The 25,704-nt window shown below is 62.2% G+C and overlaps 1 protein-coding gene across 3 annotated transcripts; it reads left to right on the top strand.

Annotated features, from left to right (window-relative positions):
• The first annotated feature begins 867 nt into the window (after window positions 1-867).
• Window positions 868-25,050, top strand: NPC1L1 (NPC1 like intracellular cholesterol transporter 1). Of its 3 annotated transcripts, XM_005304421.3 has the most exons (19): window positions 868-1,017; window positions 5,448-6,985; window positions 10,925-11,025; window positions 12,347-12,519; window positions 13,072-13,200; window positions 13,828-14,010; window positions 15,005-15,119; window positions 15,386-15,513; window positions 15,653-15,790; window positions 16,210-16,299; window positions 17,051-17,241; window positions 17,844-17,962; window positions 19,104-19,230; window positions 20,099-20,154; window positions 20,632-20,782; window positions 21,522-21,753; window positions 22,397-22,510; window positions 22,625-22,787; window positions 23,718-25,041. In XM_005304421.3, the coding sequence occupies exons 1-19, from the start codon at window positions 892-894 to the stop codon at window positions 23,879-23,881; spliced, it is 4,038 nt and encodes a 1,345-aa protein (XP_005304478.2). In that variant the 5' UTR covers window positions 868-891; the 3' UTR covers window positions 23,882-25,041. The 3 variants fall into 3 exon arrangements, 2 of the variants coding, with proteins under 2 accessions (XP_005304478.2, XP_065440357.1); XM_065584285.1 differs by lacking the exon at window positions 22,625-22,787 and having other exon boundaries at window positions 23,718-25,050; XR_010598581.1 differs by lacking the exons at window positions 20,632-20,782; window positions 22,625-22,787; window positions 23,718-25,041.
• The last annotated feature ends 654 nt before the right edge of the window (window positions 25,051-25,704 follow it).

Below are 25,704 nucleotides of genomic sequence, written 5' to 3'. Positions count from 1 at the left end.
AACTCATCACCCAAACCTGCAGTATCCCTGGAGAGATCCCTGGGGTCGGCAAGATGAGCAGCCAAAGCCAACTTGTGTTGGGTCAGGACAGCTGGGGCGGATGAGCGGAGGGCAAGTTTTGCAGGGGGTGCCTGGGGGAGGTGGTTTGACGATGCAGCTGGCTGTAAAGGAGGCAGCATGGCCTGATTCTCAAATCTATGTGGAGACCACAAAACGCAGAGGACAATTGCTGCCCGAGGAATCCTTGTGCTGGTCAGTATGATGTGACTGTGGGGCTTCCCCCTATGAGGGTGGCTGGATGGAAGGGGAAGACTGGGGCTGGGACGTGGAGCCGGGCGGGGTGGGGGAGACAGGCCTGGGCCGAGAACAAGTTGGAGTGGGTGGGGCTGTGAGGGTCAAATCTGATCTGGGAGAAACGGGCAGAAGTGTCTGTGCCCACTATAGACCCTCCCCTCCAGAGCCTGGCATGGAATCCAGGAGTCCTGAGTCTCACCCTTCCTCTGCTGTCAGCAAAAAATGTGAACCCCCCTGGCAGAGTGTTTGTCCCGTCCCCCGCTAGTGCTGGTCCATGCAGAGGATGACAACCTACTACTGCTGTCGCTTCCTGCAGTAGCTCAGGTGGCAGAGATCTGAAGGGTGCAGCTCGGCTGTTGACCCAGAGGGGTGTCAGCATGACCCCACATGCTGGGATTTCTAGTTTTCAGTTTGACACTCTCCCGCTCCAAAAAATCCCCGTTAGAATATGTGTAACAGCAGCTGCTGTTGGCCCAGACGGCCTGCCCCCAAGTTAATGATACAAGGGATTTACGGCTGTGGCGCAGTCTGATTGGCTTTCTGGCCATCAGGCCAGCCGGGCTAATAGCAGGCAGTAGCTGCATTAATGCAGGGCCCATGGGGGTGGGACAGACCTGGCCCTGGGCTCCCACTGCCACCTGCTCCTCCAGGGCTGGCAACACTGAGAGGATGCTGGGCCGCTTCCCGCTCACCCTGGTGCTGCTCAGCGCCACCCTGGGCCTGGTGAGTGAGTCCTGGGCATGGCCAGTCACTCCCCACTGCACCAGCTGTTTGGCAGGGTCTGGGGAGTACGGGGAGGGCAGGGGACCCTTATACAGAACAGCTGCTGAAGGGCTCCTGGAGCCACCCAGGGAACTGGGCTGGGCTGGCGTCTCTGGCATCGTCTCTTCCAAAAACAGGGTGATTGTGCCAGTCTGGGGCAGCTTCAAGGATGGGCAGGGAATGGGCAGGCTCCGATCCACCCACAGGGCAGGGACTGGCTGGCTCAGGGGGGCAGGGGAGGGAACACGGGGCCTTTCCCCCCTAGGGGGCACTGGCCCCGATCCGGCCAACGCTTTCAGTGTCCAAAGGTCTGATGGAGTTGAGGGATCCCTACGTAAGGGTCTGAGCCCATAGCCTGTGGGCAGGGGGTGATCACAGGCCCGCTGGCCGAAGATGCCTGCTTCTTCCCCCAGTGGGGATCTCTCCGACAGCAATGGCGGGGGTGCTGTGTTCTGTGGTTAAGGGGTGCCCAGTTTCTGGGCTGGTAGGACTGGCATTGTCCCCAGTACCAGGTGGGACTCACGTTGGCATCGGCAAGGATGGTTGTGGGCAGGTGCATTGATGTGTGTGTGGGGTGCATTCATAGAATCCTAGGACTGGAAGGGTCCCCGAGAGGTCATCTAGTCCAGTCCCCTGCCTCATGGCAGGACTAAATATTATCTAGACCATCCCTGACAGGTGTTTGTCCAACCTGCTCTTAAAAATCTCCAGTGATGTAGATTCCACAATCTCCCTGGGCAATTTATTCAAGCACTCAAGCACCCTGACAGTTAGGAACTTTTTTCTAATGTCCAACCTAAATCGCCCTTGCTGCAATTTAAGCCCATTGCTTCTTGTCCTGTCCTCAGAGGTTAAGAAAAACAATTTTTCTCCCTCCTCCTTGAAACAACTTTTTATGTAACTGAAAACTGTCATCATGTCCCCTCTCAGTCTTCTCTTCCTCAGACTAAACAAACCCAATGTTTTCAATCTTCCCTCATAGCTCATGTTTTCTAGACCTTTCATCATTTTTGTTGCTCTTCTCTGGATTTTCTCTAATTTGTCCACATCTTTCCTGAAATGTGGCACCCAGAACTGGACACACTACTCCAGTTGAGGGCTAATCAGCGTGGAGTAGAGCAGAAGAATGACTTCTTGTGTCTTGCTTACAACATTCTTGCTAATCCAGCCCAGAATGATGTTTGCTTTTTTTGCAGCAGCGTTACACTGTTGACTCATATTTAGCTTGTGATCCACTATGACCCCCAGATCCCTTTCCACGGGACTCCTTCCTAGGCAGTCATTGCCCATTTTGTGTGTGTGCAACTGATTGTTCCTTCCTAAGCGGAGTACTGCGCATTTGTCCTTATTGAATTTCATCCTAGTTACTTCACACCATTTCTCCAGTTTGTCCAGATCATTTTGAAATTTTAATCCTATCCTCCAAAGCACTTGCAACCCCGTCCAGCTTGGTATCGTCTGCAAACTTTATAAGTGTACTCTTGTTATACCAATAAAAATTAGCAAGAGCTTATTAAAGGGGACAAGATAAAGATGCCACATTTATTATTATAACAATTTGATTTATGACCAATAACTTAATATCTTAATCCTTATACACACACATTATACCTAATACCTATACACACACACACATTCACACACACACACATCCATCAGATGTTCTGCAGCTGCTGCATAGTTACCAGTCCTGCTTGAGTCTGTGGCTTGAGTTTGCAGCTTGGGTTCGTAGCTTGTGGCGGCTAACTGGCCAGGAAAGCCAGGCACAAGGACGAGCTGGGTCTCTGTTGGGCATGCACCGATACCCTTCCATGTTGGCAGCAGAATGTTACCCTCCTCCAAAGTTTTCCATCTCACCCATCCTTTCTGTAGGCTTTAGTTTGAATCCAGAGTCTATATGTCTTGCTGTGTCACGCTGCCTCTGGGTTTGGTGATTGATCACCCGTCAATTGCAGACATGACTTTCAGCCTTGGACCGGGCTTTGATCTTCCTTCTATTGTACCTTTTCTTTTTAGGGTGGATTCTTCTTACTTTGTTCGGGCTCTTGTCTGCATCTTCAGCCGTTGGTGTTTGAACTCTATTTAATCAGGACAGGCTGGGGCTGGAGGTTGATTCCATCATCCATACATACCTCATTCACACATCTAAACTAAACTAATAAGATTACAGCAGGGTTTGCAAAAATGAAGGTTGCAGCAAGCCCTTACAAAATGGAGTAAGCGTTTTAAACTGGGGTTTGAATTACAATATGGCAAACAGTGAAGAGAAGTTACAATATAGACAAGTCTAATGGATGGCAAACAGTGAACAGAAGTTCCACTGTAGGCAAGTGTAATAAATGGTGAACAGAAATTACAATACTGAAACAGTGCAAGTCTTAGTGATTTAAGCAGGAATTGGATTGATAGTGAAACTTACAAAGGCAGCTGACTGAACAGCTATGGCTCTTAACAAGCATCTTAATTGTTAATTAGCCAGTTATTGGGATAACCGGTTTTATGAATGAATATTGTTTCATTCATAAAACTTTACTTATGAAGTTACATTAATAAAGTGAACAATTAAAAACAATTTCATTCATCAGTCCTACACTCTCTGTGCCATTATCTAAATCATTGATGAAGATATTGAACAGAACCAGACTCAGATCCAATCCCTGTGGGACCCCACTGATTATGCCCTTCCAGCCTGACTGTGAACCACTGATAACTACTCTCTGGGAACGGTTTTCCAACCAGTTATGCACCCACCTTATAGTAGCTCCATCTAGGCTGCATTTCCCTAGTTTGTTTATGAGAAGGTCATGTGAGATAGAATCAAAAGCTTTACTAAAGTCAAAATATACCACCTCTACCGCTTCCCCCATATCCACAAGGCTTGTTGCCCTGTCAAAGAAAGCTATCAGGTTGGTTTCACACGATTTGTTCTTGACAAATCCATGCTGACTGTTACTTATCACGTCATTATCTTCTAGATATTTAAAAATTGATTGTTTAATTATTTGCTCCATTATCTTTCTGGGTACAGAAGTTAAGTTGACTGGTCTGTAATTAGGGTGACCAGATGTCCCGATTTTATAGGGACATTCCCGATTTTTGGGTCTTTTTCTTATATAGGCTCCTATTACCCCCCACCCCAGTCCCGATTTTTCACACTTGCTATCTGGTCACCCTATCTGTAATTCCCCAGGGTTCTCCTTATTTCCCTTTTTGTAGATGGGCACTATATTTGCCCTTTTCCAGTCTTCTGGACTCTCTCCCGTCTTCCATGAGTTTTCAAAGATAATCACTAATGGCTCAGATATCTCCTCAGGCAGCTCCTTGAGTATTCTAGGATGCATTTCATTAGGCCCTGGTGGCTTGAAGACATCTAACTTGTCTAAATAATTTTTAACTTGTTCTTTCCCTGTTTTAGCCTCTGATCCTACCTCATTTTCACTGGCATTCGCTATGTTAGACATCCAATCACCACCAATCTTCTTGGTGAAAACTGAAACAAAGAAGTCATTAAGCATCTCACCAGGGCCAGCTCCTAGCTGTGCCCGAATCCTGCCGGGGGTCCAGGGCTGGGCACAGTGGGGCTGCTGCCAGTTTGATTGGTCAGCTCAGGCACCCGACAGTTTTCCAAACTCAAACTTGCTTGATCTGGAAAATTCCCCATTTTAAAGTTCAGAAAGATGTTGGGTGAAAAAACGATCTTGAGGGGGTTGAAAAGAATTCAGAGGCAGTTTGGAAATAGGGGGGCGCTGGGAGCAGCTGGCCAGGCGGTATGAAAGCTCTCAGCGGGGTGGGAGGGCAGGGCAGGTGCAGGGCCTGGTGCTGATCTCATGCTGTGGGGGGGTGTCACAGTGTTGGGGGTTGGGGTGAGGAGGATGGTCTCATTAAGTTGGGGGTTGTGTGGTTGGGGGTCAGTCGCACTCTAGGAGAGGTCATGTGGTGCTGTCAAGGCACTGGGGGTCAGGGTGGGGGGGTCGGTCTCCCACTGGGAGGGTTTCTGGGTTGGGGGTTGGGGTGCAGGTGGTCGGCTCACACTGGGGTGTCCCAGGGTTGGGGGTCGGGGTGCAGGTGGTTGGCTCACACTGGGGGTGTCCCCGAGTTGGGGGTCGGGATGCAGGTGGTTGGCTCACACTGGGGGTGTCCCCAAGTTGGGGGTCGGGATGCAGGTGGTTGGCTCACACTGGGGGTTTCCCCGAGTTGGGGGTCGGGATGCAGGTGGTTGGCTCACACTAGGGGTGCCCCCAGGTTGGGGGTTGGGTCGTGGGGGTCAGTCTTGCACTGGGGTGTCCCTGGGTCGTGGGGCTGAGGGCTTAGGGTGGGTCCCATCCCCAGTGACTCCCAGCTCCCCAGCCGCGCTGCTGGTAACCTGTCTCCTTTCTTTCCTGTGGGGACAGGCTGCAGCGGCGCTGACAGAAACCCACCAAGCTGGGTACTGCTCCTTCTACGGCGAGTGCGGGCGGAACCCCGAGATCAACGTGAGCCTGCTGTGGTCGCCGGTGCCCTGCCTCTCCAACACACCGGCCCGGCTGCTCAAAGACGCCACCCTCAGCAAGCTGAAGGAGGTGTGCCCCCAGCTGTACACGGGCGAGAATGCCACGTACGCCTGCTGCTCCTACACTCAGCTGGTGGCCCTGCAGCTCAGCCTGGCCATCTCTCAGGCCGTCTTGACTCGCTGCCCCGCCTGCTCCGAGAACTTCGCCAACATCTACTGCCAGAACATCTGTAGCCCCAACCAGAGCCTCTTCACCAACGTCACCCGCTTCTTCAACCGCACCACCATCCTGGGCAGGCAGGTGGGCGTGCTGGAGTACCAGTGCTTCTACAACCAGAGCTTCGCTGACCAGTCCTATGACTCCTGCAAGGGCGTCCGGATCCCCGCCACTGGTGGCTACGCCATCACTGCCATGTGCGGCAAGTACGGTGCCACCCTGTGCACCAGCCAGCGCTGGCTGGACTTCCAGGGGGACAGCAGCAACGGGCTGGCCCCGCTGGATATCGACTTCCAGCTGGTGCCCACCAATGGTGCCATCGGGGAGGGCATTGTGCCGCTCAACAGCAAGACTTGGAGCTGCGGCAAGGCCATCAGTGCCGACGGGGAGCCGTGCTCCTGCCTGGACTGTGCCGAATCCTGCCCACAGATCCCCGCCCCCACGCCCCAGCCCCCGCCCTTCAAGGTGGGCAGCCTAGATGGAGTCTTGTTTGTGTGCTGCCTGCTCTTCTGCCTGCTGACCGTGCTCTTCGGAGCCTTCCTTGTGTGGCGCTGTGTCTCCAGATCCAGGCAGGCCAGCGGCGAGGGGCGGCAGCGCCAGAGGGACCAGCTGACACGCTCGGAGAAGCTCAGCCAGGCCACCCACCGCGTCCTGGGGGAGATGTTCAGGAGATGGGGCACCATGGTGGCTTCCCACCCAGTCTCGGTCATCTTGGTCTCAGCCGTGGTGGTGGTGGGGCTCTCCTGCGGGATGGTCTTTATCCAGCTCACCACTGACCCCGTGGAACTCTGGTCCTCGCCCGACAGCCAGGCCCGACAGGAGAAGGACTTCTATGACCAGAACTTCGGGCCCTTCTTCAGGACCAACCAGGTGATCCTCACAGCCAAGGGCCGCCCCAGCTACACCTACGACTCCCTCCTCCTAGGCAGGAAGAACTTCAGCGGGATCCTCTCCATGGCTGTCCTGCTGGACCTGCTGGAGCTGCAGACGCGGCTGCAGGAGATCGAGGTCTGGTCGGAGAAGGACGGCAGGAATGTGACGCTCAAGGACGTCTGCTACGCCCCCCTGAACCCCAACAATGCCAGCGCCACCGACTGCTGCGTCAACAGCCTGGCGCAGTACTTCCAGAACAACCGCACCCGCCTGGAGATGACGGCCAGCCAGACGCAGGGGAGCCAGACGGGCATGGTGGACTGGAAAGACCACTTCCTCTACTGCGTCAAGTAAGTGCCAGACCCCGGTGTGGGAGAACAGGGGGCGTGCACACTTCCCGCACGGCTCTGCCAATGCCCCTCATTCCCGACCTGCAGCCCCCTGCTAGCCCAGCCCTGGGCTCCCCGCACAGCTCTCCCCTTTGGCTCAGGGGGTAGGAGTCAACACAGAAGGTCGTGGTTCCATACCCGCTAATGGTCTGTAGAGACTTGGACTTGACTGATGCCCCTTTATTCCATGTCCCCCTTAGCCCCCCATCTGTGGCCTTTTCCTTCCGGAGCAGGACTGATCGCTTTCCACTCTGCTTCTCTCGTGCGTTTCCAAGCCCTCCTCGGTCCGCCCCGTCGCCTGTCGGCCTCGGGATTCTGGCCCAGCTCCTGCCTCGTTCCCTGGCTCAGCTGTTCCTTCCACACATGTTCTACCACCTCTGTTTTCACCCAGCATTTCCTGGCCCATCACTTTCCTTTTCATCCTCTCCCCGGGTTCTGCGTTTGGGAGCTTTGCTGGCCATCTGCTAGTGTGGATTTGTCCTAGGCAGCTGGGCCCAGCATGTGGCATTTGGTTTGGGTTGCGAATCATGTCTGGCTTCGCTATTCTGGTTTTAATGTCTCCGTCTGGCCGCCTCTTGTGCTTACAGCGCTGCCGAGTTCGGCTAAGTGTCAGACGCCACAGTCAATCCAATGACAGTTCAGTGTCAGCTCTTCGGTGCCTCTCTCCTTTCCCAGTCCATCCCCGGGAGGAAGCTCCCTGACATCTTAGTGTCACGGATCCCCAGGACCGGGGCTATGGCCCCAGCTGCGGCACAGTCTCTGGGAGGCCCCCTTCAGCGAGCCAGACCCCCGGCAGTCTCTCTGTTCCACCAGGACAAGCCCTGCAGCTTCACCACCTCCTTAGGCCGTCAGCCCCCGAGCTTCCCACCGTGAGCTCCGCTCAGCAAGTCCCACCCAGGCAGCCCCTGAGGGAGACTGGGACGATCTCGGGGAGCAGCACACGCCCCTCCACCAGCCTCTGCAGGGACACCCAGTCAGCATGGGCACTCGGCTGGACACAGCACAGGGAGGCCTTGGAAAGAAAAGAAAAGAGAAAAGAAAGATCCAGCCCTGTCCATCCTGGTTAGCCCAGAGCCCTCAGCCCCGTCCCTCTGACCTCCCTTTGTCCCAGGTCAGGTGCCCCAACTACTTCCCACAGCCCACTTTGAGCTCCCCGAGCTGCAGCTCAGACCCTGGGAGAGGCGGGCAGTGCTGCTCTCTGGGGCTCCATGCCCAGGCAATCGGATTTGCGTGCTCTTCTCCAGAGCTCCACTGATGTGGGACCGAAGGCCCCAGACAGCTAGGAGCCATTCACACCTGTGTCGTAGCTGTCACGGACTCACAAATCGTGCCCACTCTTGGCCCCATGCGGTCCATGGGGGGTACTCCTGTTAGGGAGACAGCCCTTCGCGGGGGTCCACTCTCTCTCGGGATCAGGCCCCTCCACCTCCTGGAGCCACACCTCTCGGAGCCTTAGCACACCTGTTTCTCGCCGTGGGCCCCCTCAGGGAGTCCACTCGCTCTGGACCCCCCAGGCCTCCACAACCCGAAGGGGTTGATGCCACCCTGTTCTCTAGACCGGAGTGACTCTCATCCAGCATAAAACAGGAGGGTTTATTGAGGGTTGAACACAACACAGGAAACTCTCAGGGCCTCAGGCCTGGCCTCCCTCAGCCCAGCACATCCCAGTCTCTCTGCACCCAGGTAGGCCCTGCCTGTTCCCCCTCTCCAGCCCAGAGCCGCCCTGCTTCCCAGCTGGGCATCTGATATCACCGGCCCCAGGCCCCGCCTCTGTCCATTGTCTTCTCTCCAGGTAAACAGGGTCATAAACTGGGGCCTCCTCTCCTTGCTTCTGTCCTCTGGCTGGAACCGGCTGGTTAGGTCACTGGATCCTCACTCTGCAGCCCATTGTCCACCCACTGGCCAGAACCGGCTGCATCTCCTCAGCTGGGCCTCCGGGTCACCAGGTCACCAGGTCACCGGTCGCTGGGGTATCCATCCTCCCGGCCATCGGCTGGGTCCCCGAGTCCTCTCTCCGGTCCTCTGCAAAACAAACTCCCTCTCCCCTCACCTCGTTAAACCAGTAACCCCCAGGGAAACTGAGTCCCACCCCCTCCACATGCAAACCATTGAAACTCCACAGAAAACAAGAAACCCCCCACTTCATCACAGTAGCCTGCCAGAGAGCACACAGCCCTTCCTCCCACAGCATACAGGGGAAACTGAGGCACATAAAAATACTACCAAAAATTCCCACTTGTCTGATGCTGGGAGTCACCTGGATTGGCTTAGTCAATCCCCTCCCCCATGGGGTGCATACCAGGGGCCGTCAGGCTGGCATTTGCTGCCAGGCTGGTCCAGGTGCCGCACCCCTTGCTGTTGTGTTCAGGCGCCGAGCAGCAGGTCCTGAGGCTGGCATTGCTGTGGCATCTGGTTTCCATGGGGACATGGTTACTTTCCAAGCCAATAGCCACATCACAAATGTCTGGTGTGGCTGGGCACTTGGAGGGAGAGAGTCCAGCAGTGCCACTGCCTGTCGCCCCCTGGAGCCCACCCAGAGGAAAGGCGTGTAATGGCACCAGGTCCCCACGGAGCATGGCGGTGTTCCAGGGCGCTCGAGCCAGTCATCTGGGGGAGGGAGCGACAGGGGCGGCCTGGGGCGGGTGGGACTGGTGGTGCACACTGGGCTAGCGCTGGTGGGGGCCACCGGCCTGGCAATGGCAGTGGGGGTAGCTGGACTGATGTTGGGGACGAGGGGGTTATCATGGGTGCACCCCAGCTTTTAAACAGCCCCGGGGACCCCTTCAGCTTGCCAGCCCCCCAGGGGTCCCCCTCTTCCTTCAGGGTGGGCCATGGCATCCCAGCCCTCCTGCGTCGCACCCGGAGCTCTGCCTGGGTGCGCGGCCAAGCCAGCCAGGAGTGCAGGGACCCCAGGCAGCCTGTCCCAGCAGAGCAGGGTTTATTGGTCAGCTGGGCGCAGGCTGGTGTGAGTTCAGCACAGAGACGTGGTGCTGGCCAAGCCGGTGCCCCCCAGCCACGCGGCCACGGGCGCCTGCCAGGCTCTGCCTCGCCGCCCCGTTGCCTGTCCCCGAAGCCGGCTCTGTATCCCCAGGCCCCTTGGGCTTTGTTCTCCAGCTGCCTCTGCTCAGCATCCCTGGTGAGAGCTGGGGGAACCCACCCCTTGCCCCCTCCAGCCCCGGGCCTGTTATGCACCACTCCCTGCCTGGATTTCCCATACACCTGGGTCAGCCTCGGCTACTCCCACCTCCCCGGCTCCTGCCCAGCCCCAAGGGCAGACTTAACTCTTTCGCCCCCATAGGGTTGCATGAAAAGTACGGGGGAAACTGAGTCACAGGTAGGCATCACAAGAATACTTCCAAAAATTCCCACTTCCTCACAGGGTGACTCTGGGGGACTCCCTGCTGGGATGTGTGCTGGGAGGCTCTGGATCTACACTGGGGGGCTCTCCCTGGAGGGCTGTGGGGGACGGGCAGCGGCTCAGCCCTGGGGTGGGGAGCTCCCTGTGGGGCAGTAGCTCTGCCATGCTGGGCGCCCCCTGCAGAAAGGCTGGAGATGGGGGTGGTTAGAGGCTGCCAACCTTCCTTTCCTGCTGCTCCTGCCGTGCCCACCGCCAGCTCCTCCCCTGTCACTGGCTTCCTCCGTCTCTGATCTCTCCACCCTTCCGCTTCGCAGTTCCCCTCCCCGCCCTGTGGTCTGCCTCCAGCCCCCCTTCTCTCTGCCGCCACCCTGGGTCCATCCCTAGGGGGAGCTCCTGGCACAGGCTACAGCTCGCAGAGCGCTGTGCATGGGCACAGTGCCGCAGAGCCAATGGGACTGTGGCACCAGGAGGACCAGGGAACGGGGGCCCTGCAGTGCCCCCGGCAGGCATCCCGCCCTCACTCACTCCTTCTGCCTCCCCAGCTCGCCTCTCTCCTTCAAGGACATCACCAACCTGCAGCTGAGCTGCATGGCTGACTACGGCGCGCCCGTCTTCCCCTTCCTGGCCGTGGGTGGCTACACAGGTAAGGGGCACCAGCGCCAGGAGGGCACCCAGCCCTGCGGCTTCGCGGGCAGTGACCGCCCTCCTCCTCCACCAGCTCACAGCTCCGTGGGGGTGGGGGTCACAAGGGAAGCATGTGGTGGGTCGGCCTGGCGGGTGTTGGGCACAGCGCCCCAGCAGCCTGGCACCGCGGCCGGGGGCACAGTGACGGAGGGGCTGAAAGGTGGATAATGAGGCAGCTCTGGGGATGTTCGCAGGGAGCTTCTCCCCAGCGTGAGGGGCAGCTGGTGCCCAGTGGTATTTGTTGGGCATGTACCACGTGAGCGGTGCCAGCTGGCATGACTGGCGAAGCACAGCGGGGCTCACCAGCGCAGGAGAGGCGATGGGCAGGGTGGGGACAGCCAAGCGGGACCTAGTGAGAGAAGACCAGCGGCGGGTGTCTGATGCGCCGAAGGTGTGAGGCAAAGAGAGCAGCAGCAGCGTCCGAGCGGGGCAGGACCGAGCAGTGGCAGTGCCAGCCGCTGAGGGGCCAAGGTCCAGCCAGAGACGGGCTGTAGAAAGAGATGGCTGAGCCTCGGGGACACCCCATTCCAGGGCCGGATCATGGGGTAGCTGGTGGTGGGGCTGGCGTGGGGGGCAGCAGGGAGCCATGGAGCTGCTTGCCTGCATCTGGCCTGGTGGGACCGAGCAGGGATTGTGCCCATCCAGCCAGGGTGACTCCAGGTCCGCTCTGGAGCATCAGCCCTGCGGGGCTCCCGGCATCTGGGTGAGAAGCCCCCAGCCCCGGCACATGACTTAGCTGGTTCAGTCCAGTGGGGGCGCTATGCTCCTGGAGGTGCTGTCTGGAAGAGGAGACAGGAACTGAGGCCCTGGCTGCTTGGGGCAATATGAGATCCCAGGACCCTGTGCTAAGGATCCTGGCCAGTGCTCCAGGGACTCCAGCCTGCCTCCCTGACCTCCCTCCACCCTGTGGCAGTATCAGCTGGGTACAGAACTGTTACTTCCTGTCCTAAATGGTCAGCAGGCGTCGCGGTGCGGGGTTAGCCAGCTACCACGCTGCAGCCCAGAGGTGGTTGCCTGTCAGTGATGCTGGAAGGCTCCATGCCACTCCTGCACTGATCCCGGGGGCTGGTATTCGGGAAGTGGCCCTCGATCCTGAGCTGGAAGGTGCCCAGGTAGGGCGGGGTGGCAAAGTCTGGATATTTACAATCTCCCTTACCAGACCCGCTCCTTTCCTGTGGACTGGTGCTGCCGTGGGTGGGGGCAGGAGGCTTTCTGCCAGGGGCTGGCGGGAGGAGGGGGATGTCTGTGCCTGCTGGCTCTCAGTGCCCTCCCCCCGCCAGGTGAAGATTATTCGGAGGCCCAGGCACTGATCCTCACCTTCTCGCTGAACAACTACCCGCGCAGTGACCCGCGCTACGCCTGGGTGCTGCTGTGGGAGCAGCGCTTCCTGCAGGTGGTGGGGGAGTTCCAGCGGGCCCACGCCCACACCTACACCATCGCCTACATGGCCGAGGTACCGGGGGCAGCGCCAAGCCATTGCAGAGACCCGGCTGGAGGCCAGCCCTGCACAATGGGGGCTCAAACAATTCTCTTATGGCTCAGGGCTGTTCAGCCCCCACTGCTCTCTGGAGCCGGGACCCCCAACACTGCACAGCCCGGAGCAGCCCCCAGCTCGGAGTGACTCCCCCCATCCTGTTGCCCCCTCTCCTTGCCCCATTAAAGGCCAACGATGAGCCTCTGCTGCTGGCATAGTGGGCAAGCTCTGGTTTGGGGGCATATGCGGGGAGACGGTGACAGGCACGGGGCATTTCCTGATGCCAGACTGGGGCTGGGAGGAGAGGGGGGACAGCAGTAAGGGATGGGGGAGGGACAGCCGCAGTCAGGGCAGGGGCAAATAGAGGGCACCCCAGGGTGCATGGGGACAGCCCAGCCCTCTAGCCCCATAGGAGGCCCCTGGGCACAGCTCTTGGCTCCAGCGGGCACAGTTCCAGCCAGTGGCAGCGGGAAGCAGGCACTGACCCTGCCCCATGTGGCACTGCCTGCCTCTAACCCCCGGCCCCCACAGCGCTCCCTGGAGGACGAGATTAACCGCACCACGGCCGAGGACATCCCCATCTTCGCCATCAGCTACCTGGTGATCTTCCTCTACATCGCGCTGGCCCTGGGCGAGTACTCCAGCTGCAGGCGAATCCTGGTACGGGGGCAGCGGGGCTGGCGGGAGGCTATGGGGCTTGCTTTGGGAAGCAGGGGACTGGGGTGGGGCCCTGGCATGAGCTTGTGGTGAGGGCAGTGCCTGTCTGCTGGCCTGTCTCATGCCAGTCTCTAGTAGCCAAGCAGCCTTGTGCCCACCCCTCGCTGGCACCCCCTGGGGCTGAGCGGGCCCTGGAGAGGGGGCTGCCTTCTCCCTGAAGAGTGGGGGGCTGGGGCTGCCTGTTGGGGACCCTCAGTCTCTAGAGCCGGTTGGGTCCTTTGCCCAGCTTGGAACAGACTCAACCAGCCGCCACAGAACGACCAGGGTCCACTGCATGTATCCTGCACCTCTGCAGAGCCCCGGCTCGCTCACCCCACAGCCCAGCGCACACAACCCCACCCCATAGCCTGCCCTGAGCGCCAGGGGAGAGCGCCACCCACTAACCCCACAACCAGCCCCTGGCACTGCCATGCACAGCCCCAGGCCCATAGCCTGGCCGAGCCCCCCACCCCGCTCCCTGCAACCCCTAGAAGGTCTCTGTAGCATCTCACCCAGGCTCCACGTCAGTCCTGAGAGGCCCTGCCCCGCACAGGTGTGAGCCGCCCTGACCCACCGCGCTGCCTCCTGCAGGTGGACTCCAAGGTGACGCTGGGCCTGGGCGGGATTCTGGTGGTGCTGGGCGCCGTGTTCTCCTCCATGGGCTTCTACGCCTATGTGGGGCTGCCCTCCTCCCTCGTCATCATTGAGGTGGTTCCCTTCCTCGTGCTGGCTGTGGGCGCTGACAACATCTTCATCTTCGTGCTGGAATACCAGGTGAGCTGGGGCACCCAGCCCCCCCACCCAGAACACCCAGCCCAGCCCCCCTCCCCCCCCAGAGTATCCAGCCCCCCCAGAACACCCAGCACAGCCCAACCCCCGGAGTACCCAGCCCCCCCAAACACCCAGCCCAGCCCTTCCCCCCCAGAGTACCCAGCCCCCCCAGAATGCCCAGCCCCCCGCAGAATCCCTTCTATCCCCCACCCCCCAGGGCAGTGCCCCCTCCTGGCATATCCTACTGGGCAACATCCCATCGGCTCCTGGGGCCCACTGGGAAACATCTCATCGGTCATGGGCTGGGGCGTCCCACTGGGGCCCAGCTGAGGGGGCTGGGATCAGGGGCTGACACTCATGAACGTGGGGGTCAGAGGGGCCCTTCCCACAGCAGCAGGGGTGGGGGTGGGGGGAATCAACACTGTCTGGCTGTGGGAGCAAGTGATGAAAGGAAGAAAAACAGGCTGGGGGCGGTTCTGTGGGGTGGGATCTACTAGCAGGACATGGGGGAGGGGCAATAGGCAAGGGGTGTGCCCCTGCCAGGGCAGGGCAGGTGGGGGGCAGCAGGCTGGGTGTGGGTGCCCCTGGCAGGGCAATTGAGGGGCAGGTGGCCAGGTGGGGGTACCCCGGCAGGGTGGGGCAGTTGTGGGGCAGGTGGCCAGGTGGGGTGCCCCTGGCAGGCAGGGCAGGCAGGGGGCTGGGTGGGGGTGCCCCCGGTGGAGCCAGGCAGTTCGGGGGCAGCAGGCCAAGTGGGGGTGCCCCTGGCATGGCAGTGGGGGCACTGGGGGGGGCCCAGAAGAGCGAGGCAGTTGGGGGGCAGGCGGCTGGGTGGGGGTGCCCCAGCAGGGCAAGGCAGTTGGGGAGCAGCAGGCTGGGTGGAGGTGCCCCTGGCAGGGCAATGCGGGGGCCGGGGGCCGGGTGGGGGTGCTCCTGGCAGGGCGAGGCAGTTGGGGGGCATCACCCAGCCCCTCCCCTCACCCTGGTGGGTGCTTTGCAGAGGTCGGTGCGGGAGCCGGGCGAGCGGCGTGAGCAGCACATCGGGCGGGTGCTGGGCACCGTGGCACCCAGCATGCTCTTGTGCAGCTTCTCCGAGGCCACCTGCTTCTTCCTGGGTGAGTGCCTGTGGCGCAGGACAAGGGGGCCTGAGCTGGGAGAGGGCTGGGCCCAGGTATGGGGCACCTGAGGGTGCCCAGCACCATTGCTGCTTGTGCCCTTCTGGCATGCCGCCAGACCATGGCTGGGGCGTCGGGACCCGCGCCCGGAAAATGCCAGTCTGGGCAGGGTAGCTCCAGGTGCACACAGGGCCCCTCCCCCACACTCACGAGCTGCTTCCCCTGGGCACAAGGACCCCCCCACTCACGAGCTCTCGTGCCCACAGGCTCCCTGACGCGGATGCCAGCGGTTCGCACCTTTGCTCTCAACGCCGCCCTGGCCGTGCTCTTTGACTTCCTGCTCCAGATGTCCATGTTCGTGGCGCTGGTCTCCCTCGATGCCCGCAGGCAGGAGGTGAGAGGTGCCCGCCGGGGGGCACGGGGCTGGGGGGCAGGAGGGGAGGGGCTCCTGCCAGGGGGCACAGGGACGGAGGGGGCGGGGCCATTCCCCAGCTGCACCAAGCAGGTAGATTTGACGGTTCTTTTGCCCCCAGGCCGCCCGCCTTGACCTCTGCTGCTGCCACCGCCTGAGCAAGGCGGGGTGCCCGGTGCGGAGTGAGGGGCTGCTGCGTCCCTTCATGCGGCGCATCTACACCCCCGTGCTGCTGAACCGTGCTGTCAGGGCCCTGGTGGTGAGTGGGGGGGGAGAGGGGAAGGGAGGGGGCCCGGGTGCCAGGGCAGGGGAAAGTAGGGTGTTGGGTCCAAGGTTGGGGGAGGGGGCCTGGGTGCCAGGGCGGGGGAGGGGCAGGTAGGGTGTTGGGTCCAAGGTTGGGGGGAGGGAGCCTGGGTGCCAGGGCGGGGGAGGGGCAGGTAGGGTGTTGGGTCCAAGGTTGGGGGAGGGGGCCCGGGTGCCAGGGCGGGGGAGGGGCAGGTAGGGTGTTGGGTCTAAGGTTGGGGGAGGGGGCCCGGGTGCCAGGATGGGGGAGCCTCTACGCAGGCGGGGTTGGGCCCTTGTGCTGGGGCTGGGGTGCTCTGTGGCAGGGAGGGGAGGGGGCTGGGGTGGGGGAGGGGCGGTAGAGCTGTCCTCACCATGGTGCCCCCTACCTCCCAGATGCTGCTTTTCCTGTTCATGTTCTGCGCTGGGATCTACCTGGCGCTGCAGGTGCCCGTGGGGCTGGACCAGGAGCTGGCGATGCCCAAGGTGAGAACCCCCCCCCCCCCCGCATGCCCCCCGTGTCTGCCCGGGCAGCGCGGCTCTCACAGGGCGCCCGGAGCCTGGGCTGCAGGCCCTGTCCAGGCGCTGCCTGGCCCTGACGCCCCTTGGCCGTTGGGCAGTCGCGCCCCACTGCGGCCATGATGGCAGCTTCCCAGGAGCCCCAAGAGGGCAGCTCGGTCTTGCTCCGCCCAGGCCTTTCTGCCACCCCATAACCAGGGTATCTGGGCACCTCCCCATCGTGCCCTCAGCGCCTGGGTGGGTTCCAGCCTTGCTCTCCCCTGGGGGCATTGCCCTGGGCTGGGCTCCAAGGAGGCTGGCTGGAGGCGGGCACCCAGTGGGTTGGGCGGGGGCTAGGGAGGTGTGGGGTGCCCCTTAGCCCTGAGGTTGCTCCATCTCCCGCTCAAAGACACCAGCTTGCCCTGGGGCAGGAGGTTCCAGGGGCTGCAGCCCCACTGGGAGCTCTGGGCCTGGCATCTCTGTGGGGCCCAGGCTGGGGGGTGCCTGGGAGGGCAGGCCACATCTTGGCACTGCCCTCTGTTCTGTGGTGCCAGTGGAGGGGGCTGACACGCTAGCCACGGCTCGTGCCCAGGTCAGTGCCAGCGTGAGGTGGGGAGATGACGGTGGGTAAGGCCATGGCTGGGTGGGGCACCGTTTCTGAGCCAACCTAGCTACCCCCGCCCCCCCGGGGTGGCAGGGGCAGGGAGCTGGCATGACGGGTCCTGCGGTGTCTCCTTAGGACTCCTACATGGTGCAATACTTCCAGTACCTGAACCAATACTTCATGGTGGGCCTGCCCACCTACTTTGTCACCACCGGCGGTTACAACTTCTCCACCGGGCCCGGCATGGACGGCGTCTGCTCCAGCACCGGCTGTGACAACAACTCCCTGACCCAGAAGATCCAGTATGCCACAAAGTTCTCCAACGTGTGAGTGCCCCTGGGGCCGGGAGAGGGGCGCCCAGCCATGGGGCCACACACAGCTCTGCAGGGCCGTTGCTCCAACCCACAGTCCCTGCCCCCCGGCTCTGCGGGGCCTTCGCTCCGACCCACAGCCCCTGACCCCTGGCTCTGCAGGGCCCCTCGCTCTGCCCTGACACCCCTGCCCCCCAAGCTCTGCCAGGGCCCTCGCTCTGACCTGCCACCCCTGCCCTCCCAGCTCTGCCAGGACCCCTTGGTCTGCCCCGATGCCCCTGCCCCGCAATTCTGCCGGTGCCCCTCACTCCCGACCTGCAGGCCATCGCCCCCAAGCTCTGGGCGTCTTCTGGGCACCTCGCTGTGTTGATTTGTTGTTTGGACAAAGACGAGCACCTCTGATGGTCTCTTGGGACCTAAGTCATTATCTGAGCCCGGGTCGCCCAGCCCACACAGCGCCTCCTGCCCAGCTCTGTCCCTAGCCTGACCTGGGTGGGCCCGTGGTGCCCTACAGCAAGGCCTGCAACCCCCTGCCAGGTCTCCTCCATGCTGCATCCCAGCAGGCAGGGCTCCCCAATGCCCAGCGTCTAACCGTCCACCCCCTGCTCCTCTTGCAGATCCTACCTGGCCATCCCTGCCTCGTCCTGGGTGGATGACTTCATTGACTGGCTCCACCCGCTGTCGAGATGCTGCCGCATCAGCTCCGAGGACAGCCAGTTCTGCCCGTCCACCAACAGTAGGTCTCGCCCATAGGGCACGGGGGGTTAACCTGACAGTGCTGCCCAGGGCTCGGCACAGAAAGGGCTTCCCCGGCAGGTGTGGCACTGTGACCCCCAACCAAGGGGGCAGGAGAGAGGGGTTAGAGATGGGCTGGGGGCCCCTGGAGGCAGGGCAAGGCAGGGACCCTGCAGTCTGGGGATGGGGAGGGCTGGAGAAGAGGGCTCGCCCCTCAGCGAGACAGGACCACACCTCGGACAGAGGGGCTCTGCGCGCCCCAATGGCGTCTGGCTCCCATTGCTGAATGCCGCGGCCAGGTGATTCCAATGCCAGGGGCCAGCCAGAGCCCCAGGGGTTTGGGGCAGGGCGGAAAAGCCGGATTTCCCCTCAGATCGGCGTGAGATCCTGGTGGGGGCAGGCTGGGGCAGAGAGCTCGGTGGTAGGATCAGTGGGGTCTGGCCAGCCCCCCAGCCACACTGGAAAGCTGGTTTCAGCCAAAAGTGACTTTGCCAGCGCTTGCCAGACTCAGCTCTGATCAGTGTGTTTTTGGGGGGGCGGGAGTGAGAGGCAAAGGGGGAGGGGAGGAGTCTGGCCGTAGTGGGATGGCAAAGGGCATGGCTGGGTGCACAGCTCATCCTGCAAAAAGAACTGGAGTACTTGTGGCACCTTAGAGATTAACAAATTGATTTGAGCATAAGCTTTCATGGGCTACAGCCCACTTCATCAGATGCAAGCAATAAAAGGCACAACCCCCTGGTTTTCAATCCAGCGGTGCCTGCGGAACTCCCAGCCACTAGATCTCCAAGGCCAAGAGCTGAGCAGAGCCCTGCATTGATCTGGGCAGAAAAGCAGTTGGAGCTCCCTGGAGGGATAAAGCAACAGCAGGAATCTGAGCTCTCCCACCCCTGGCCATGAGCCGGCCCTGGCCTAATGGGGTCTGGGAGAAACAGCTCCAAGGGGCCGGTGATTCCAGAAGAGCCATGGGATGGGGGCTCTGGCACGTCCCTGGGACTGGCCCTGTGGGAGAGGAGACAGGTCCAGGCAGAGCCAGGTCTGATCCACCCTGGGAATTCCTCTGGGTGAGCAGAGCCCCCCATGCCCTCCTGCCCCAGGATTCACACCCTGTGGCCCCCTCACCGTGCCAGCCTCTTGCCCCACAGCCACCACCAGCTGCCCGTTCAGCTGCATGAGGAGCCTGAGCGAGGTCATTCGCCCCTCGGTGGAGCAGTTCAACCGCTTCCTGCCCTGGTTCCTGCACGACATGCCCAACCTCAACTGCCCCAAGGGGTAGGTGCTGGCAGGGGCAGGGCCTGGCGCTAGAATGGCAGCGGGGGAGGGGTCAGGCACGGGGCAGTCCTTGGGGGCTGGAAACATGCCCTGCGGGCATGGGGGCTGGGACTAGGGTGCAGCACATGCCCCACACAGCGCCCCCTGCTGGTGAGAGGTGAGACATACACACATGCAGCACCCCCTGCTGGTGAGGGGTCAGACAGACAGACAGCGCACCCTGCTGGTGAGAGGTGAGACATACACACACCCACGCAGCGCCCCCTGCTGGCGAGGGGGTCAGACAGACAGCGCCCCCTGCTGGCCAGGGGTGTCTCACACACACAGAGAGTAACTGACTGTCCCAGGGGCCTGTAGCTCACCAGGCCCTCGCTGTGCCCATGGCTGTGCTGGGTGGGTGGGGCACAGGCTCCTGGCAGGACCCGGGGGCGCTGGCCATGAGCGCTGGCCTGACCTATGGGGAAAAGTTTCCAACTGACCCCTCCCCCCCCAAGTTTGCCATTCTAGGGGCGTTCTGCCCTGGGAAGCCACCACCTCGGGGGGGGGGGTGTCCCCTGCCCTTTCTGGGACCAGCTAGCAGCACCCCCCCAGCCACCCCTCTGTCCCCAGCCTGGCTAGCAGTGCAGGACACACGTACCCTGGCTGATGGGGCTGGACTCAGAGCCCCATGCTGGCACCCTGGGGCCCAGCATTGCCCCACACGGGGACCCCACGTCTGCCCCGCTGGGAACCTCTCCAGGCACACCTTGCCCCATAGCGGGCAGCTCAGGCTGTTGGCAGACTCAGCTGGGGGGAGGGCTTCCCATGGAGCGGGGGGGTTCACCCTGCCCCTCCCCGCTCTCACTCACCCCTCTCCTGTCCCCGCCAGGGGGCTGGGAGCCTACGACACCGCTGTGAAGCTGGGCCCAGACGGCGAGATCCAGGGTAAGTGCCAGTCGCGCTGGGGACACCCTCACGGGGGGCAGGGGAGACCCCCTCTGCAGTGAGACGGCGGGGAGGGCCTGGCCCCCAGGGGAGGGGGGAATGGCACACAGCACTCTGCCCCCTGCAGGCGCCAGGACCGCACTGCCCTCCCGCACCGCACAGCGCTGGGGGTCCAGGCCCATTGTCTGTCGCATGCTGGGGAAAGAGTGGGCACAAAGGGGCCCCGTGGGTGTGGGGCGGGGGGTGGGGGATACTGGGAGGGCATAGTGGGGGGGGAGTCCCAGGATATGGGGGACAGGGCAGGGAGAGGGCACAGTGGGGGAGAGGGTCCCAGGATTTCGGGGAGGGGAACAGTGGGAGGGCACAGTGGGGGAGGGGATCCCAGGATGTGGGGGGAGGGGAGCACTGGGAGGGGTGGGGGTCCCAGGGGAGCTCTCCAGGCCAGGGGGCAGTGGTCTTACCCCCACATCTCCCCAGCCTCGCGGTTCATGGCCTACCACACGCCCCTCACTAACTCCCAGGAGTACACGGCCGCGCTGCGGGCGGCACGGGCGCTGGCAACCAACATCACCCACTCCATGCGGCGGGTGCCGGGCACCGACCCCAACTTCCGGGTCTTCCCTTATACGTGAGGGGGCAGATGGCACGGAGGGGTTCCTGGGCGTCGGGGGGGCGCTGGGGGGTGTTTCCCATAAGGATGTCACTGCCTTGTCCCATGAGGAGAAGGGGGAGGGGATGCCCATTGGGTCCCCTGTGAGGGGCAGCCTGGATGGGCCCATGTCTGCAGGGATTGGGGCTGAGGCCAGTCCAATCGGAGTAGAGACAGAGGGGCAGCACAATGGGGCCCATGTCCCTGAGGCAGGGAGGGGATGGTCCCGGGGAACGTCCAGGGGCCCATGTCCCAGGCACAGAGGGATGGGTCCGGGGGGTCTGTGGAAGGGACCCGTGTTCCAGGGGAAGGCAGGGGAGGGTCCCGGGGGGCCCGTGTCCCGGAGGCCATCCAGGGGCCCATGTCCTGGGCACGGGTGGGGGTCCCAAGGGCAGTCTGAGGGTCCATGTCCCAGGCACAGGGGAATGGGTCCCGGGGCGGCCATCCCAGGGGGAGGCGCGGGGGGGCTGTCCAAGGGCCTGTGTCCCAGAGGGGAGGCAGGGGAGGATCCGGGCAGGGGGCTGTCCAAGGACCTGTGTCCCGGGGGGAGGTGGGGAAGGTCCTGGGGGGGGGGGGGGGGCTGTCCAGAGGCCTGTGTCCCGGGGGAAAGCAGGGGAGGATCCAGGCAGGGGGCTGTCCAGGGGCCCATGTCCCAGGGGAGAGGCAGGGAGGGTCCTGGGGTGGGGCGTTGCTGTCTCACGCTGTGCCCGGCTCCCAGGGTCACCTACGTGTTCTACGAGCAGTACCTCACCATTGTCAACGAGGGGCTCTTCAACCTGGCGCTCTGCCTGGTGCCCACCTTCGCCGTCTGCTGTGTGCTGCTGGGCATGGACCTGCGCTCGGGCCTCATAAACCTGCTCACCATCGTCATGATCCTGGTGGACACCGTGGGCGCTATGACGCTCTGGGACATCAGCTACAATGCCATCTCCCTCATCAATCTGGTGACGGTGCGTGCCAGCCCCGGGCTCCCAGCCCTGGGCACCCAATACCCAGCCACTCAGCCTCCAGCTCTGGGCACCCAGCCTCCAGCCCTGGGCACCTAGCATTCAGCCCCAGGCATCCAGCCTCCAGCACCTGGAACCCAGACCTGGGCACCCAGCTTCCAGCCTCCATCACCAGGAGCCCAACACCAAGCCCCAGGTGCCTGGCATCCAGCCCCCGAATCCCACCCCTGGGCCCCCAAATCACAGCCCCAGCCGCCCAGCACCCGCACCCAACCTCCAGCCCCAGGTGCCTGCTTCCCAGCATCCCCCATCCCTGCCCCAGGTGCCATTCACAGATGCCCACAGGACCCAGACAAGGCAGGGGAGGGCATGGCTGTGATGCTCCGAAACCCATTGCATGCTGGGACAGGACTTCATGGGTAGGTGGGTCCTTGATTCAGTGCTGCATGGAGAACCCATTACCCAGCAGGCCCAGTGATCTCTCGCTGCCCTCTGCCACTGTGTCCCACGGGGCGGGGTCTCTGATCCCAGGCATGGGGTTTGGGTGCTGTGGGCAGATGGTGCAGGTGCTGGGGGGCCACAGAGTGCTGTGGGGGGGCGCTTTGAGCCTGCCCCAGCCCTGCTAACTACCCTGTGCCCCTTGCAGGCCGTGGGCATCTCGGTGGAGTTCGTGTCCCACCTGACCCGGGCCTTTGCCGTCAGCACTCAGCCCACTCGGCTAGAGAGGGCCAAGGAGGCCACCATCAACATGGGCAGCGCGGTGAGTGGGGGGCCGCAGGGCAAGGCAGGGGGGTCAGGGGCCGGCCAGCCCCAGGGAGGGAGGGGCAGGGTGGGGGTGACCGGGGTCATCTCTGACCAACCCCCTTCGCTGCAGGTCTTCGCGGGCGTGGCCATGACCAACCTGCCGGGCATCGTGGTGCTGGCATTCGCCAAGGCCCAGCTCATCCAGATCTTCTTCTTCCGCCTGAACCTGCTTATCACGCTGCTGGGCCTGCTGCACGGCCTGGTCTTCCTGCCTGTGCTGCTCAGCTACTTCGGTGCCTGCCGCCTGCGTCCTGGCCGCCCATGCTGCCCGCCTCCCCAGCGCCCGCCCCACTACCCTGCGCTGCCCTCCCCCAGCGCCCGCGCTGCCTGCCTGCCCCAGCGCCCGCCTGTGCTGCCCGCCTCCTCAGCGCCCGCCCCACTACCCTGCACTGCCCACCTCCCCCAGTGCCCGCCCCGGCCCCCACGCTGTCCGCCTCCCCCAGCGCCTGCCCTGGCCACCTGCGCTGCATGCCTCACCCAGCGCCCGCCCCACTACCCTGCACTGCCCACCTCCCCCAGCGCCTGCTCCGGCCGCCCACCTCCCACAGCGCCCGCCCCACTACCCTGCGCTGCCCGCCTCCCCCAGCGCCCGTCCCCCGACTGCCCGCCTCCCCCAGCGCCCGTCCCCCACCTGCCCGCCTGCCCCAGCACCCGTCTCCTGGCCGCCCGCACTGCCCCCCCAGCACCCACACACTGCTCACCTATCCCCCCTAGTGCCCCCCGCACCCCTCGCTGCCCCCATCCCATCTCCTCCAGCACCTCAGCCACCCCTGGCTGCTTGCCCACCCTTCCAGTGCCCCTGCCTGTCCACCACCTCCCGGCTTCCCCCAGCACCCCTTGCCCCCGTCCCTTCAGGCTCTGCCAGTATGCTTCGCTGCCCGGCTCCCCTCACTGCCCCCCGCCACCCTCCCCCAGCTCCATCTCTGAGGGGAGCCGCCCCCCAGCCCCAACCTCCTCCCCAGGGACCCCCTCATGCAGCCCCATGGAGGAGCAAATCTTCAGGAACGCAGTCCAACAGCCAGGGATCCTGCCCCAGAGCTGGAAGGAAGGGGGCAGGGCACGGGGGCACCATGGTTGGCAGGGGGGGGGAAGCTGCCTGTTATACCCCTAGCCATGGCACCCGCCATCCCACCCGGCTCTAACCTGCCCCTCCTGTACCCTAGGGCCCAGCCGCAGCTCCGCCGCAGCCCGGGCCGAGGCCCCACAGCTGGAGAAGAGGAGCCCTGAGGGTAGTCTGACCATGAGGAACCCCAGCTTCCAGAACAAGGAAGAGCAGAGCAAGGGCCATGGGCCCGGAGACCCTCCAGTGGCCTCCTGCCACTTCTGAGGGGTAGAGCCAGGAGGCACCGAGCTGCTGCTACTGCCGGGGGTCACTCCTCTCTCACTCAATGCGGGTCGGGGGGTTCTGCTGCCGGACAGCCCCCCCTTTGCATCTTCAAATCTCCTCCCCTACCGCCTCGGAGGGCCCCCATGCACTCAGTGCCAGCCCCAGGGCAGAGCCAGGGGGTGCTGTGCTGCAGGGAGTGGAGTGGGATTCCCCACCTCCAGCACTGACCTCGAAGCCCTAGCTCAGCACTAGGGGGCGCTGTCTCCTCACACTCAGTGCTCCCCAGCAAGACGCCCCGTCACTCGGTCCCCTGGGGGGGGGGGGGGGGGGCGGGCGCATGCACTTTCCTTGCCCAGCGAGTTGTCCGCCCCTAGGATGGGCCGAGCTGGGGGGGGCTGCATCTCTCTGATTCCCGGAAGTCTGGGGGCTCTGATTTGCTGTGTTTAATTCCAGGCAGATTCTGGCCCTGGGGCCAGGCGGAACCCACCTCTCAGTGTTTACATAACAATTTACTACCTGAATTATATTTAAACCTTGTTCTCACCCTTCCACCTTTGTCTGCATTTAACCTTGCAAAGGGGAAACCCTGGTGTGGGGTTCCTCCGTCTCCACCCCACATTGGCATGTTGGTGCAGGCTGCTGGGCTCCACCCCAGAGGCAGCTGCATTTCAGTGCAAAGGATTCCTGCCTCTGCTAAGCTCTTGGGAATGAAATTGTTTCATTGACTCTTGGGCCAGAAGGGCCCCTGTTCAGCACAGGCCAGTAATTTTCACCCAGTTACCCAGTCTAAACCCAGACCAGGAGAGACTGAGGGGCTGTAACGATGCTGCCCTTGGTGGGACAGAGTGTCAATTGAGGACAGATTGCTCAGAGCAGGGCAATTACAGCCCCAGGCTGGGGTCCTTTGCACACCAAGGCACCAAACCAGCCAAACAGAGAAGACTTTGGTTTTACCCCACTGGCTAACCACAAATCACACCAGCAATTCCCTTAAGACACTCCAGTTTCCCAGTATCACCACCAGTGCCACTTGTTTTTTGGTTTTATGAAAACCAATGCCCCAGTAAAAGAAAAAAGGTTCTCCAGATCCCAAAGGACCAAGCCCCAGACCCAGGTCAATATACAAGTCAGATCTTACCCACCAATCACGCTGTTGCCAATCCTTTAGAACAGGGGTGGGCAAACTTTTTGGGCCGAGGGCCACATCTGGGTGGGGAAATTGTATGCAGGGCTGGGGCAGGGGGTTGGGGTGCGGGAGGGAGTGTGGGGTGTGGGACGGGGTGCGGTATGCAGGAAAGGGCTCAGGGCTAGAGATTGGGGCAGAGGAGGGGTGCATGGTGTATGAAGGGGCTCAGGGCAGGGGGTTGGGGTGCAGGAGGGGTGTGAGGTCCACAAGGGGGCTCAGGGCAGGAGGTTGGGGTGCAGGCGGTATGAGGGGGCTCAGGGTAGGGGGTTGGGGTTCAGGAGGGGTGTGGGGTGTATGAGGGGGCTCAGGGCAGGGGATTGGGGTGCAGGAGGTATGAGGGGGCTCAGGGTAGGGGGTTGGGGTGTAGGAGGGGAGTGGGGTGTAGGAGGGGGCTCAGGACAGGGGGTTGGGGTGCAGGAGGTATGAGGGGGCTCAGGGTAGGGGATTGGGGTGCAGGAGGGGTGTGGGGTTTAGGAGGGGGCTCAGGGCAGGGGGTTGGGGTACAGGAGGGGTTTGAGCTCCGGCCTGGTGCTGCTTACCTAAAGCGGCTCCGATAGGGTGAGCAGACAGCAAGTGTGAAAAATCGGGACAAGGGTGGGGGGTAATAGGAGCCTATATAAGAAAAAGACCCAAAAAA

The sequence above is a fragment of the Chrysemys picta genome, chromosome 2, assembly GCF_011386835.1.
Source record: "Chrysemys picta bellii isolate R12L10 chromosome 2, ASM1138683v2, whole genome shotgun sequence".
Classification (NCBI taxonomy): domain Eukaryota; kingdom Metazoa; phylum Chordata; order Testudines; family Emydidae; genus Chrysemys; species Chrysemys picta.
The sequence above is the reverse complement of the archived record's forward strand: the minus strand, read 5'-3'. Positions and strand labels throughout refer to the sequence as shown.